Source organism: Natrix helvetica (genome assembly GCF_964273705.1).
Source record: "Natrix helvetica genome assembly, chromosome: Z".
Classification (NCBI taxonomy): domain Eukaryota; kingdom Metazoa; phylum Chordata; class Lepidosauria; order Squamata; family Natricidae; genus Natrix; species Natrix helvetica.
In genome coordinates, this window is record NC_138554.1 from 25,160,685 (window position 1) to 25,176,924 (window position 16,240).

The 16,240-nt window shown below is 40.8% G+C and overlaps 1 protein-coding gene across 2 annotated transcripts; it reads left to right on the forward strand.

The window, feature by feature from the left end:
* The first annotated feature begins 323 nt into the window (after positions 1-323).
* Positions 324-14,852, forward strand: LOC309401659 (immunoglobulin superfamily member 1-like). Of its 2 annotated transcripts, XM_081970764.1 has the most exons (6): positions 324-618; positions 745-780; positions 4,864-5,142; positions 7,882-8,184; positions 10,529-10,819; positions 14,502-14,852. In XM_081970764.1, exons 1-6 carry the CDS (start codon positions 591-593, stop codon positions 14,804-14,806), a joined length of 1,242 nt encoding a protein of 413 aa, XP_081826890.1. In that variant the 5' UTR covers positions 324-590; the 3' UTR covers positions 14,807-14,852. The 2 variants fall into 2 exon arrangements, with proteins under 2 accessions (XP_081826890.1, XP_081826891.1); XM_081970765.1 differs by lacking the exon at positions 4,864-5,142 and having other exon boundaries at positions 14,502-14,851.
* The last annotated feature ends 1,388 nt before the right edge of the window (positions 14,853-16,240 follow it).

Sequence of the window (16,240 nt, forward strand, 5' to 3'; positions counted from 1 at the left end):
TCCCGAAAATGACAATCAATCAATGGAACAGCTTGTCTCCTGGAGTTGTGTGTACTCCATCACTGGAGGTTTTTAAGAAAAGATTTGATATCCACTTGTACGGGATGTACGGGATGGTCCTATTTCGGGTGTTGGACTAGAAGACCTTCAAGGTCCCTTCCAACTCTATGATTCTAGGTCTATTTTTTCCATCTGCTAGGCAATGTGAGAAAAACTTGATAATGCCCTTCTGGACCTTGAGGGGGGGTGTTTCCTTGTCCCCCCACTTCAAAGAGAACATCTCAGAGCCTTAAAACTCTGGGTCTCCTGCAAACAATACTTCAGTTCCTTCATTTCAACACACCCATAGATTGCTGTCACTTCCTCTATTTTCTTTCTTTCTTTTCTTTCACAACTGGAAGTTTAGAGACTCATCAGGCAGAACAAGGACACTTTTGACTGAATTAAGCTGCTTTCGGGGGTGTGCAGGACAAGATCTTTTCCATAATTCCTGCGGTATTTCAGCACCAATCTGTTCCTCTGAGTGGCAGGACAGGACAAGTCAAAAGACCTGGGAAGCCAGAAGTTCTGCTGCCTACAAAAATCCCAGCATGAGGCTCATTTTCAATCTGTTCCTGGGTTGGTATTGTTAGTAAACAGAAGACGGGAGCAGTAGGGATGGCGACATGGGGCCAAGGTCAAAGATCCAGTGTCAATTTCTACTGGTCAGGTATTTTGACACTAATGGAATCATTTTTTTTCCAGGATGGTGGCTGACTCAGCATAGATGGACGGCTGAAGGTGAGTCTCATTAGACACAGAACTATTGGATGGATGTAAAATGAGAATTACATATCATGGTCTCCCCAAAGCAAACCCATTTTTCTTTTTTTTTTAATATTTTATATTTTAGCTATATATGGAGAAATAACAAATGTTCTCACAATAATAGTAACGGTAAAAATCATAATTATAATAACAAAAATCATTATATTAATTTATTTATATTCATAGTCATACTAACTCATTTTTTAATTAGATACAATAATAATCTTTCTTCTTCTAATTTCCTCCTCTTATATCTTACCACTGGTAAAACGTATCTCATGTTGAGCAATATTCTATATCTGCTTTATCTTTTATTTTTAATGTCAGTCTATCCATTTCTGCACAGTCTAATGTTTTCTGAATTATATTTTCATCTTTTTTCCAATATTGTGTAAATACAATTCTCGCTGCTGTCAACACATGAAGTATTAAATATGTACCCCCTTTATTGTAGCTTTCTGGTAGTATGCTTAACAAGAATATTTCTGGCTTTAGATCTATATATTGCTTAATTATCTTTTCTAACCACGTATGTATTTTCCTCCAGAATTTTTTTGCCTTCACACATGTCCACCACATATGATAATAAGTACCTGGAGCCTGATTACATTTCAAATATTTGGCAGACATATTTTTAGACATCTTTGCTAGCCTTGCTGGTGGTAAATGCCACCTATAGAACATCTTGTATAGGTTTCCTTATATGAGGTGGCCATTGTCATTTTATAGTTCCTATCTCAAAGTTTTTGCCATTTGTCTAGTTCTATAGTATAGCCCAAAACATTTGCCCATACTATCATTGTTTCTTTCACTTGTTCATCTTCCATTTTAATGCTTAATAAGTAACTATATCGTTTCTTTATTAGTTTTTCATCTGTCCCTAATGGTATCCGATCGAGTGCTGTTGGTTCTTTTTGTCTTGGTTATTCCACGTCTTGGCATCTTTTTCATATCTAGATTGTATTTGCAGGTGTGGCCACTATGCTGAATCCACCCCTTGGTTTTGCAATTCCTGCCTGGTTTTAAGTTCTCCTTCCTCATTTAAAAGTTACATTTTTTTCCCCCAAATTGACAATATTTGGATATATCAATACTTCCATCATGGAGAGCCAGACTGGTATTTTCCTGTAATTTTTTATTTTAACTTTTTCCCATACTAAGAATAGGGCATTCCTCACATAGTGTCTTTGAAAATATCCATGTACTGTGTTTTTTTTTCCCATACCACAAAAAGGCAAGCCAACGTAATTGTAAATCATGTCCCTCCAGCAACAGTAATCTTCCATGCCTTAGGTTTATCCATTCTTCCACTCACGTAAGTACCGATGCCTGGTAATACAGCTCCCTGTCCAGTAACTCCCTGTCCGGTAACCCACCATTGCTTTAAGACTCCTGTAGCATTTTCAATCTTATTCTTGCTCTTTTCCCTTGCCAGATATATTTCAAAATTATTTTATTAAGTTCCTCAAAGTATTTTTTCTCTAATTTTATCAGAATTGTTTGAAATAAAAGGAGTAGCTTTGGCAATATATTCATTTTTATAGTAGCTATTCTTCCTACCATTGATAGTTGTAAGGTCTTCCATTTCTTCAGATCCAATTTAATTTGTTGCATTAACTTTATGTAGTTATCTTAATTGTTGTGCATCATGCTGTTAAGTAAATTCCTAAATATTTCACCATCTTTACTATCAGAAGATCTATTTTCTTTGTCAGTTCATTTTTCTGTAAAATTTTTTACTATTATTTTGGTTTTTTATTCATTTATTTTCAGTCCTGCAACTTCTCCATATTCTTCTATTTTTCTTATTAGTTTGGGGCCGATTTCTAATGTTTCTTCTAAGATGAATACCAGGTCATCTGCAAATATTTGTAACTTATATTTTTCTTTTTTTTTTATTTCCATCCCTTTTATTTCTGGATCCTGCCTAATGTTTCCAATTAACACTTCCAATGTCAATTTAGGTAATAGTGGTGACAATGGACTTCCTTGTCTATTGTCTTTTTTTATATAAAACTTCTCTGTCATATCCCCATTCACAATCACTTTTGCTCTTTGAGCGGTATACCATATTTTTCGGAGTATAAGACGCACTAGTGTATATGACGCACCAAGATTTTGAAGAGGTAAATTTTTTAAAAAGTTTTTGCACCTTGCAGGCCTCCCAAACCCTCTGCACGTCCATTTTTGTGAAGGGGGCAGGGTTTCAGGAGGCCAAAATGCTGTATTCAGTGTATAAGATGCACCCAGATTTTCTCCCTCTTTTTTGGGGGGAAAGGGTGCGTCTTATACTCTGAAAAATACAGTATATTGTCTTGATCATATTTATAAATTTTTCTCCAAAGTCCATACATTTTAATTGTTGCATCATGAATTAGTAGTTTACATTATCAAATGCTCTCTCGGCGTCTAGAACCATCAACACCAATTGTTTTTCGGAATGTGTTTATAATACTCCAAAGTGTCTAAGATAATTCTCACATTTTTAATTTGCCTTTTTGTTAGAAAGCCATTTTTATCTGAGTGTATAAACTTGTTCAAAAATCTCTTGAGCCTTTCAACTATTATTGAAACAAATAATTTATAATCTGCATTTAATAAGGATATTGGCCTGTAATTCTTTATCTGAGTCCTCTTTCAGAATTAAGGTAATGTTTGCTTCCATCCATCTATGTGGTATCTTAGTTTCTAACAATACTTCATTATACACCTTTAACATTGGTAAGCTTAATGTATCTTTTAGATTTTTATAAACTTCTACTGGTAATCCATCTGGTCCTGGTGTTTTGTTATTCTTTTCTCTTTTAATCACCTCTACTAGTTCCACCAACATTATTCTTTCATTTAATCTTCACCATTTCAGGAACTTTTGGCAATTGGGCTTTTTTCAATATTGCATTATCTTTTTCCTCTGAAATTTTTACTTGGTCATAGAGCTTCCTATAGAACTCCTGGATTATTTTCTTTTTACTTTCATTTTGATACTGTAATGTTCTCTTCTCATCTTGTAGTTTAGTTACCAGGTTCTTCTCTTTCTCCTTTTTCAACTTATATGCTAGCCATCTTCCTGGCTCATTCGCGTTTTCAAAGAAATTTTGTTTTGCTCTTTCAATTCATTGTGCTGATTCTTGTTTCTCCATTATACTTAATTTATATTTAATTATTTCCATTTGATTTTTTACATTTACATTTACTTTTTGCAGTTCTTTTTGTAGCTCTGATTCAAGGCTTTTATGCTCCTCTTCTAAAGTTTTTCTTCTGTTGTTAATTCTTCTTGACTTTTATATTCTATTTTTCCTCCCACTTCCTGTCCCTCATTTGTGCTAAAATGGTGATCATAAAATTCCATTGCTTTGTCTATTGAATCCAGTCTGTATCTTTTGTCATTCCAATTGACTTGTATTCTCTCAGGTATCAGCCATCTGTAGTTCACATTACATTTAATCAGCCTCACAGTCAATAATTGATATTGTTTCTGTAGGTCTCTCACTCTCCTAGGAACCTGCTTCAAAAGCACCTATTATTTCCCTTGCATTGTAATGGTTCATCTCTTGCCTTCTTGAATATTTCCTCTCTCATCAATTTTTTTAAAAGTCTCACGTGTGTCTCTCTTGGAAGTTTATGTCTTCTCGTGTAATAACTCTGCCCTTGTTCACCAAACCAAGGTGGAAGATGGTATCCCTTCCAAAGGATGGGGTGGGGGGAATCCCTCAATCCATTGGGATCAGCTCCTGGAACCAGAAGGGCCCAAATTATTTTTCTTTTCAGACAACTACAGTATCTTGCATTAGTGCAGCCATTCTCTCTCTCTCTCTCTCTCTCACACACACACACACACACACACACACACACACCCTCTCCATTCATGTGAGTGTGAGTCACTGAGCAAGGAAAATGTTGCTGCTGTTTCAGGTTTAGCACAATTTCATATATAGCCCTCATATACCACATTAAATATTGTTTGTTGGCTGAAAGTACAACCTACCAATCTCTTACACAAACAACTGCTTTCAGGTTATCCATATTACAACTCTTTCATCTTCTCCTCTTATCCAGGACAATATCCCAAACCTTCCATCTCGGTGAATCCCAGTAACGTGGTTGCTGTGGGAGAGAATATAAGCATCAGTTGTAAGAAGGATGGGAACACAAAAGAGAAATCCACTTTCTATATAAAGAAACAAAATTATAATGTATTCTTACGTGAAGCTTATACCGAGGTTGAATATCATATTTCCAATGCCCAGGAATCACATCAGGGAAAATACGGATGTATATATTATATATATCAAAGTTGGTCTTTCCATAGCGATCCAGTTTTTATCTTTGTGCGAAGTAAGTCCTTTTCCGTGCTGCTTTCATCCATGAGACTAACCTAGCTACAAGTAGACCTCAATTTACAACAGTTTGTTTAGTGACCATCTGACGTTACAACAGAATTGAAAAAAGTGACTTATGACCGCTTTTCACACTTATGACCACTGCTTTATCCTCATGGTCAAAATTCAGAGGCTTGGCAACTTACTCATATTTATGACAATCACAGTGTTCCAGGGATCATGGGATCCCCTTTTGTGATCTTCTGACAAGCAAAGTCAACCAGGTTCAATTAACAACCACAGTACTAACTTAACAACTGCAGTGGTTTACTTAACGACTGTGGAAAGAAAGGTCTTAAAACGGAGCAAAACTCACCTATCAAATGTCTCACTTAGCAACAGAAATTTGGGTTCAATTGTGTTTCAGAAGTCAAGGACCACCTGTATTTCCTACACCTATAAATGGAAACCAAAGTCTGCATTCCCCCAAAATGCAGGAGGAATGGAAATTGCCATTTTCTCCCCAAGGCTGTTTCCTGCCAAGCTCTCGATAGATCATCCCAGACTGGAGCTTCTTGTTCAGCCAAGCTCAGCAGGTCAAGTGTTTGTTCCTCATTTTTCCAACCACCCCAATATCTCCATGGGAGAGTAGAAATAATGCCTTCTAAATTTCAGGATCAAGGCAGGGCAATGTACGAAAGGCATGTTTTCGTGCTATTAAAGCAACACAGAATTATCAATAGATGAGAATATTTGTAGCTTAAGGTTAAACTGTGAGGTCCTTGGTGCTCTCTGAGTTTGGTTATTTTCTTGCAGACACTTCATTACCAAACTAGCAGGGGTGGGTTCCTCTTCTATAGAAGAGGTTCCATAAATCTACAGTCCCATTTAAAACTGGTTCCAGCTCCCTCCCCCCGCCCATCCGCCCATCATCAAGATGAAGAGCGAGAGGAGGAATTCTGGGAGTTGAAGTCCACAAGTCTTAAAGCTGTCAAGTTTGAACACCCCTGGGTTTTTTTTTCTAAAGGGTTAGGGATACAAGGGTCTTGCAATTTGACAGTTTTAAGACTTGCATGCTTCAAATGCCAGAGTTTCTGAGCTAACATTTTGGTTGCTAAGCAAGAGCACTGTTAAGTGAGTTTCACCACATTTTACAAATTGGCCATGCCCACCCAGTCACATGACTGCCAAGCCACTCCCACCTGGTCACATGGCCGGCAAGCCACTCCCACAAAGCAGGTCTCACCTACAGAAGAGGTTCTAAAAAAAATTGAAACCCACCAGTGCAAACTAGGTAACATTATCAGTGCAAACGCCTCTGCTTTCTGTGTATCCACATATTAAATAAGAAGCGTTCTTAAATGTGGCTGCTGCTATATCTGTCCTTCCCCTGCCCTCATCCCTACAAAGTGAAGGAAGAAAAACATAAATTTGCATGGATTTGTTCATTCCTGCAAGTTTAAGGGTATGTGTTATATCCACCTGTCTTGAAGCCAGCAGGAAATTGTACTGGCATGAATTTGCTATCCTGTTGCTGCTGTCTAATCTACCCTACTGCTCTTGTTCCCTATCATTTGAAGGCAAAGATTAATTTTTGCAAGCCATCTAAGTCACCCATGTGTAAGTTGGGGGGCTACATAAATTTGTTAAAAAATAACATAAAAATAAGCAAAGCCAAACTGACTTTACTTCTTCACCGCCTGTCCATAGCTGGGATCAGAATCGGGGGGAAACCATCACTTTAGTATTGCAATAGGTGACTTGTAGCTCTCATCAACTGGGGATGAGCTGAAGTCAATATCATGGAGACAAATAGGTATTGGCCATTGTTGAGGAATGATTTTGCCATAGTTAGTTACAAGGGGCAGCATTATCTAAGATGAGATAAGTCTCACGTCACCAAGAACTATATAGAGCAGGGTGTTAAACTCAAGGCCTGTGGGCTGGATCCAGCCCATGAGTGCTTAGATCTGACCCCTGGGGCCACCCTGGAAACAGTAAAAGACCAGTCTGTGGTGCCTCTGCCAGCTAAAACAGAGCTTGGGAAGACCGTGTGCAGCTCTCCCAAGCTCCGTTTTCATTGACATAGGGTTGCAGGAGGCCATCACAGCCAAAAATGGAGCTAACGAGGGCTGCTTGCGACTCTCCTGAGCTCCGTTTTCACTGGCAGAGGGTTGCAGGAGGCCATTGCAGATGAAAAAGGAGCTCAGGGACTCATTTTCGCTGGCAGAGTGCTTGGGCCCCATAGGCACTCCTGACAAGCTGGCCACGCCCATCCCTGCAGCCCTCAATGAAATAGAGTTGACACCCCTGATATAGAGAAATAGACATGATCCTCTTTTTGCCTTTTCTTCTGCTGAAAAAGTAGGGAATCACCGGGCAAGTGGTCACTGATCAAGTTTCATTCCTTGGTCACCATCCATTCTGTCACTGAGAGGAAAAAGGGTTTTAAAAAATTGAGAAGGTGCTAATTTAACACTTGCCTGATCAACGTCTCCAGGATGGGATCATTAAGGCAACTTGGTAGCTGCGACAATATTTCTACATTCATCTCAGGAGCCACACAGGTAAAAAGGGGACAAGTTTAGATCAGCTGAGTTCCTATCTTGAGTCTTTGCCTCCCTTCCCAGGTGGGTTTGGACCTAACCGTAGAAGTTTGTTTCCTCCTGAAATGCAAATATCTTGCCACTTTAAAGACTCAGGTTGTTGCAAATATTGCAGTATTAAAATTTCATCTTTTTTCTCCCTTTCTCAGAACAATCTTATCCCAGCCCCTCCATTTCAGTGATTCCCAAAGGCCTGATTGTCCTAGGAAGAGAAGTCGCCATCCAGTGCAAACAGGAATTGTACCCCACTGTACAATTTAACCTCTATAAAAAGGGATCTTCACAAACACCAGCATTCCGCACTTCAAATACCAAAATGGCTGACTTCCTCACTCGCAGTGCCCAAGAACCAGATGGAGGGATCTACTTTTGTGACTATCAATTCTACACCCCGCAGTACAGTTACAATATATACTCGAAGTTCAGTAGTGAAATATATATCAATATAACGGGTAAGATATGGATTCCTATTCTTCATAGTTACTTCACAAAAGAGAGCTCAGAGTTTTTGTATTTTCTGTACTTAGAACACAAATAATATTAGCACTTGAATTTTCTTTTTCCTTCATCTCTTCATGCATCTGTGATTCAGTTAAGTTGCAATTATTCTCTTGAACATCAGAGAATATACAAATGTAATAATCATATTGTGATCTTCCCTGTGTTGTATGGTAGTTCATGCTGTAGAATGAAGGCCCTTGGGTTAATTTGTGACTCCTGATGATTGATTGGACTAGTTCCTGCAGTTTTCTTGACAAGATTTTTACAAGGGATTTGCCATTACCTTCTTGAGGCTGAGACTGAGTGATTGGGTCAAGATCCTCTCTTGGTTTGCTTAAGGAGGGACTAGAGCTCACAGTCTCCTGGCCCAAAATCCCTTATAAGTTCCATGCCTAGTAAGGAGGGACTGGAATGTGCAGTCTCTCAGTTTCTAGCCTGATCCTTTAACTACTACACAAACTTGTTCCAGATACATACTTACATGCATGCATGCATACATCGGGGTGGGTTGTTGCTGGTTACTGCCAATTCGGTGCCTCCGCGATTTGCTCCGCGTATGTCCAGTTGCCTGTAAATAAGATTAAAAATGCCAAAAAAGATGCTGCAGCAACTGGGGAATCGGTTCAGGGGCATGGAGAGCCTGCCGTCCTTACTGGTTCGGCAACCGAGTCGTAATTTTCACTACTGATTCGCCTGAATCGGTGCAAACCGGTAGCAACTCACCTCTGACATACATATTTGTGAGCTGCAATGGTGCAGTGGTTAGAGTGCAATACTGCAGCCTACGTCTGCTGCCTGCCGGCTGCCTGCAATTTGACAGATCAAATCTCACCAGGCTCAAGATGGACTCAGCCTTCCATCCCCCCGAGGTGGGTAAAATTAGGACCCAGATTATTGGGGGCAAGAGGCTGACTCTGTAAACTGCTTAGAGAAGAATGTAAAAGCATTGTGAAGCAGTATATAACTCTAAGTGCTATTGTTATATATACAAAATCTGCTAAGTCATTATTTCCTAAGATCTATTATAAGAATGCATACTACACCGATTGCATAAAGCACGGGAAAAAATGCTTTTATTATATATAAATATTAATATTATATATTAAGTTTGCATGATGCATTAAGGAATACGAATCTAGAATATCATGGATGAGAGACCAAGGTATGTGGCACGAAATATGTGGCCACTAGGAACTGAAAATGATTTGATGGCACATAATCAAATATTGGTTTTTAACTTGTTAGATTGCTGTTTTTAATTGTTGTGAGCTGCCCAGAATCACTTAGGTGCAATGGGTGGACATACAATTTGAATGAATGAACGAGTGAGTGAGTGAGTGGGTGAGTGCTGAAAAAAATGTGGATTGCACAAATGAGAGATCATTATGAAAGACATCTGTGGTTTGGTCATATAAAGACAATGAACATATGACTAAACAAACCTTAGAAAGAATGAGTGGGCTGAGGAGAAGAAAAATTTCCTAACAGTGAGAATCAACCAATGGAACAGCTTGCCTTCTGAAGATGTGCTCCATCATTGGAGGCTTCCAAAAAGAAACTGGATAATCATTTATCCAAAATGGTATACGGTATCCTGCTCGAGCAGGAGTTTAGACTAGAAGACCTCGGAGCAGGGGTGAAATGCTCTGAAGTCTGCTACCGGTTCACTTCACAGTGCGCAGCGCTGAAAAAGGAGGATTAAGAAGCCTTTTCTGAGTCTGCAAAGGTAAGTAGAACAGCGGGGGGGGGGGAAGAGCCGCGCAATTTAGATTCGCTAGAAAGCAGGATTTCCACTTTCTAGTGAATATAAATCATGCGGCATAGAAGATTGTCACACAACTGATTGTCAGAACTATCGGTTTGCCCGAACCGGTAGTAAAAAAAACGCTACCGGTTCAGTCGAACTGGTGCGAACCGGTAGCATTTCACCCCTGCCTCTGAGGTACCTTCCAATTCTATTATTCTATGATCTAAAAGGATTAAGAAATTACGTTTAGATGGAGTTGATAAGTTTGTTATTGGACGCTCAGTGGAAACCCAAAATTATTTTCAAGTTAACAATGAATGTGTAGCCTTATTCAAGTTCAGGGAAGCTGTTTATTTAGTGATCCTTATTTCTCTGTGTTTATTTTCCTATCCAGTAGATTCCTCGCCCCATCCCTGGTATATCAGTCTTACTAGTGATTTTGCATAAATCTAAAAGAGGAGGAAATTGTAGGTTCTTGCCACTTTTAAGTCTTGTCATTTGGTGCTTCTAATGCCTTTGCTCTTTATCTAATATTTTCTTGCCTTCAGACCCCGGGTTCACAGGGCCTGCCATCTATATGGAACCAAAGGGACAGCAAATGCTTGAAACAAATGCCCGGATCTATTGCCAGGGGCCAAAAGGGGGCCTGAAGTACTCCCTCTATAAGTCAACAGACTTCGTAACTTCCCAAACGGCAAAACCAAACAGTTCCTTGGCTGAGTTTTCCATCTCGGGAGTCAGGATGAAACACATAGGAAACTACAGTTGTTGCTATCAGCTTGAAAATAAACCCTTTATGTATTCGAAGTTAAGTGACCCTCTGCAGCTTCAAGTAAGAGGTAAGGAATTAGTTCTTCCCCCAATCCCCGCTATCTTCCAAACCCCATATCCTGAATAAGAACCATGAGTAAAATTGGGGACCATTTGAGGAAACTAGAGAATGAGATGCTTTAATGAGGAAAGTATTTTTTAAAAATCAGAATGAGAAAGTGAAAAAATTACAGCCAACTTCATATGCCTTATGCATATACTGTAGGTGTGAAAAGCAGCATGTTTAGAGTCAAAAGGAAAGGGTCAGTATAATATGTGCATGGGTTCATCACTTCTACTAGAGCAGGGGTGTCCAAACTTGGGAACTTTAAGACTTGTGGACTTCAACTCCCAGAATTCCCCAGCCAGCATGGCTGGCTGGGGAATTCTGGGAGTTGAAGTCCACAAGTCTTAAAGTTCCCAAGTTTGGACACCCCTGCTCTAGTAGAAGTGTGAAACCCAGCCTGTTAAGCCATGCAGGTGGACTGTTCTGATCCAGGCTTCCTTAACAAGCAAGAAGCAGAGTCTTGGTCCCGGCAAAACCCCTTTTATTTACACAACTGTGAATTCCTTTCATTCACAGCCCACAAGGCTCCAGTCTTTCAGAGGGTTGTTTATCAAACACGAACCTTATCTTGTTTGGCAAGTTGCCAAATAACTAGTTCAGTGGTGGGTTCTGGCTCCCCTTGCAACTGGTACGCTGCAACCGAGCCAGGCGTCCACCATGTGCACATGCACAACGCACGCATGAGTACCCACCGGCCATGACGCTCCAGCTGCTCGGCGGAGCGTCGCGCAGGCACCGGTACGCCCCATTTTTACATGCGCAAATGCCCCTCAAATAGTGGTTAGGAGAGCGGGCAGACGTGGACCCTCCGGAGCACCATACTGGAACAGTGCCTGATGCTGCCAGCAGACACTGGTACGCCCATACTGGGGTGCACCGGTTGTATCCCACCACTGAACTAGTTCCAAATGAGGGCAAGACAAAACTTGTCTCTTATAGTTACAAACAGAACTTTTCTCTCTTGACATGACTGATTGAAACGTATTGTTTCCTGCAAAAGCCCCCTCCCTGTTCGCTCCTCTTTTGTTTCCTATGGGAGGGGCCAATCATCTCCAAGGTGTAGCTCTACTCTTAAGTTGAGCCTGCTTTCTTAATTGTTCTTGTCTTCTGGCAGCTCTGCGCATGCGCACACTGGGAACAGGCTCCAGCTGTTCCTCTGCCTCGCTGCTAGCTCCCTCTTTGCCTCTGAGGTCGAGCCCTCGTCTGAGCTTTCCCCAGCCTTCAGCACTGGCCCCTGTTCCTCCCCAACCTCCTCACTGTCCGACTGCTGCCAGTTTTGCAGGCTGCCGTCAGGCCACCAAATGGAGAAATTGACATAAATAGAATCCTGAGCTTGGATTCTTTGCAGATTTATTTATTTAGCATGTGGCACACAATGTCAGAGAAATCTACACATGCTAGGCACAAGGCAGTCCTGACAGCCTAAATTGCTAGCTCATTCTGTTTGATGCTTGTGTACCTATCCTTGGTGCACTGCGGGGGGCAAACTAGTTTTACACCAGTTAACTAGCAGTACTCAAGTTGCTGGCTGTTCTGGACTCCTCCCTTGGTCTCACCTTGTGTTGCGATGCCTCGCATCCAGCTAGATCCAGTAGCGGTTTCTGTTCTACACATATACAAAGGCAGCTAAGTTTCACCACCACCACCACTACCACCACCAAAGTGGTATCCATTTTTCTACTTACAATATTGCATGCTTTTGAACTGCTGGGTGGACAGGAGTCAGGGATGGAGCGAGAGGAGCTCACTCCATCTCATGGAGCCGGGCTCAAACTGCTGAAGGGCAAACCATTTCTGGCCAGGAGTTCCAGCGTCATTAAAACTCTGAGCCAGGGCACCCCCCTCCTTGCAAATGTTTCACAACCAACAAAGTACCAATATCAGGGTGAGTGGCTGCTCCCTGTTTTTATATACGTTAGTTTTTAATCACACACACACACACACACACTCACAAAACTAATACAAAGTAAAAAATAAAGTAAAAAATAAATAATAGAAAGTTTAGAAAAGGAAAGAAAAAATAGAAAAGAAAAAAAACATTGTAACAAAAAGAAGAGAAATACATAAAGAAATGACTTCACCCTTCAGATAAACAGATTAACAGAATTGGAAGGGACCTTGTAGGTCATCTAGTCCAACCTCCCACCCAAGCAGGAGACCCTACAACATTTCTGACAAATGGCAGTCCAGTCTTTTCTCAAAAGGGTCTTTTCCCGTGTAAGATTTCAAGACCTGAACAATTTTAATAACTTACCACATTCTTTAACATCTTTGGTTCTGGATGGGGTTGACTCCATCTTCAGTTTGCCATTTCTTTCCCAGATGACCTTGGTCAAGGTATTCATTTCATAGGTCTCTCCTGCAATGAAATTTGGGAATAATCGTTTGCTTTTCAAGGTTTTAAGGGAATACTTTTCCCAGTCCTCCTTGGAAATGCTGCGATTGGATGGTTGAGTTTACACAAAAAGTTTTTTCTCCAGTTAAAGTTGATGATTATATTTTCTCCGTAAATGAAGCTTGATTAGTTTTAATATTTGCATTCTTAGCACGTGGTGTCAGCTCAAGCCACCTTAATTGGGTCAAACATGCATTCGTGGATCACAGTCTTAATTAGATTACTAGAAGTACAAAATTTCAGTTGGAATAGCAGAGATAGCTATGTGTAATCCTAACCCACATCTAGCCCTTTGGCTGTCCCTGTCTGGCCCTCATGAGGTCAACTGGAAATTAAAAATCAAATGTAAATCAGTATATGCTATGCACACCATATAACTGCATTGCTTTTATTTTGAAGGCAACTGCTTTTTTTAAAATTGTATATATGTTCCTGATTGTAATTAAGAGATTAAAGAGGTGGGTTGGTCCCGGTTTTACTACTGGTTCGCTTCATGTGCATCAGACGCAGGCTGCATGCGCAGTTCAATGTAACTCACTCTTCTCACATGCGCAGAACAATTTACAGTGAACTGCGTATGCGCGCGCACTACAAAATAACATGCCAGCAACGGCAGCAGGGACCAGGGAACCAGTTCAGGGGCATGGCTAGCCTGACTCACTGCTGGTTCTGTGACCCAGGCCAAAAAGCCACTACCGATTCAGCCCAGCCAGGAGCAACCCACCCCTGGATTACAGGGTTGTAAAAAGGAAGTTTAGATGTTCATACGTGGGTGCCTATACATCTTCAGAGCCCTGTTTGCTCAGCCTTCTACAATAGTCCCAGTTTCTCAAGTAGCCCTCTGGGAAAATTAATTGCCCAACCCTGCTTTAACCTCAACCCTACTTTGACTGATGGATAGAAGAGGGTGCACTGGGCACCTATAGTTTCATTTTGACGTATTTTCTGCTTTTACAGTTGCCATTCTTCTCTGTAAGCTGAATTGTTTAGCCTATCACTTTAAAGACACAGAATGTAATATAAGGCATATCTGGACACCTGGATAGAATATCAGAATGGGGAAGAAATAAAAGGCTTTCTTATTTAATATTTGAAAAAAAATATGTATGTCAGAATGGAGAAGACGATCCTTTTATTGCCAAAAGATTGAAAGGAGGAGGGGTGTGTGTGTTATTTGTGGTTGAGTGAAACAGGAGATTCTGGTCTACAAGAGTCTCTGAGGTTCCACTGAATCTTTTCCCCTTTCTAGATCCCAGCCTGACCAAGCCTTCAATCCAGATTATAAATGGAGAACACGATGTTCCAGAAGCAAATGTCTCCATACAGTGCAATGCAACGGAACCAGATCTGATTTTTGCTCTTCTGAAATCAGGGGAACAGATAGAGTGCAAAGCTGCAGAGCTAGGGGAAAGGGGGGTGATTTTTTCTCCCCGCTGGATGAAGTTGGAAGAGACACAAAATTATACCTGCCAGTACCACAACAAAAGCAAGCCCTTTGTCTGGTCAGTGCCAAGTGAACCACTGAAAAGGTCAGAAGGTAGGATGTCAAAGTAACATGTTTCATTTTCCCCATTTGCCCTGTCAGTGAATCAGAGACAGACTGGATTTCTGAAAGACCTTGAACTGGGACAGTGGATATTGGACACATGGTCACACACATCTAAATATGAGTAGGAGTAGGTGGGCTTGTGGCAATGGTGGGTTCCGGATCCCGTTGCAACCGGTACGGTTGCAACGAGGTCCGGCGTCCTCCACATGAACGCGTGCAGTGCATGCGTACACGCATGCAGCGTGCGCATACATCATATCTTCCAGCCATGCCTCTGTGATGCTCCAGCTGCTCGGTGGAGTGTCACGCAGGTGCTGTATGTGCCATGCGCGTGCGCAGAAGTGCCGAAGGGTTTAAAGGACAGGTAAGGCGCTCGGGTGGATGGGTGGGCCCTCTGGAGCACTGTACCGGAACGGTACCCGGTGCTCTGGCCAGGCTCCGGTACACCGTACCATGGCATACCGCCTGCAACCCACCCCTGGCTTGTGGGACGTTTGAAAATGTTTTGTGGGTGCCATCAAGTAAAGGTAGAGAGACAGAAATATTGACTGATAGAGTGAGACCTAGACTTTCCTTTTTTTAAAAAATAGGCTATGGAAATTCAATTAATAAACATACGAGACAGAAAAAGTTAGACAAGAGAGAGTAGACACATACTCTGATATGGACCAGAGGCTTATCTGCATTACTGAGTTAATCCATCCCCAGATTATAACAGATCATAAAAATGGTACACATTATAGGCTATTAATGAAATAGTGAGCCACTTGCAATGATTGCTTGGGTTAACCATAAAATGAGAAGATTTAGTTAATAATAATTAGAAATTCAAATAAAAGAGGGCAGATACGATACTGTTGCCATTACAGAAACTTGGTGGGATGAAACTGACAAATGGAACATACAGCTAGAAGGATTTAAATTATTTAAAAGAAATAGACCAAATAAAAGACGAGGTGGAGTTGCACTATATATAAGAAATAACTGCATCTATACAGAAATAGAGCACAACAATGATGAGAACTATCTTGAATGCATTTGGGTCAATATTAAAGCGGGGGGAACAACATTGCCATAGGTCTATACTACAGGCCACCCAACCAAGCAGAGGAAGTAGATGAACTTTTTGCTATCAGCTAACTAAGGTATGTAGGAAGCACACCACAATAGTAGTGGAGGATTTTAACTACCCTGACATCAACTGGGAAACAAACTCTGCACCAAGTGGAAGATCCAACAGGTTCCTAACAAACCTAGCAGACAACTTTGTTTCCCAAAAAGTAGATAAGGGAACAAGGGGATTAGCCATATTGGACTTAATTCTCACTAATAGAGAGGAAATGATAGAAAGTGTTGAAGCCACAGGAACCCTGAGGGCAAGTGACCATGCAATATTGGAATTCAACATTATGCAAACACAAGTAGTAGAACAAAGTGAA

Bases quoted from the DNA above. Each gene is read 5' to 3' on its own strand.
- LOC309401659 (XM_081970764.1), top strand. From the start codon at position 591: ATGAGGCTCATTTTCAATCTGTTCCTGG. The intron at 781-4,863 runs GTGAGTCTCATT...CCTCTTATCCAG, and splicing joins GCATAGATGGACGGCTGAAG to GACAATATCCCAAACCTTCC. The intron at 8,185-10,528 runs GTAAGATATGGA...TCTTGCCTTCAG, and splicing joins AATATATATCAATATAACGG to ACCCCGGGTTCACAGGGCCT.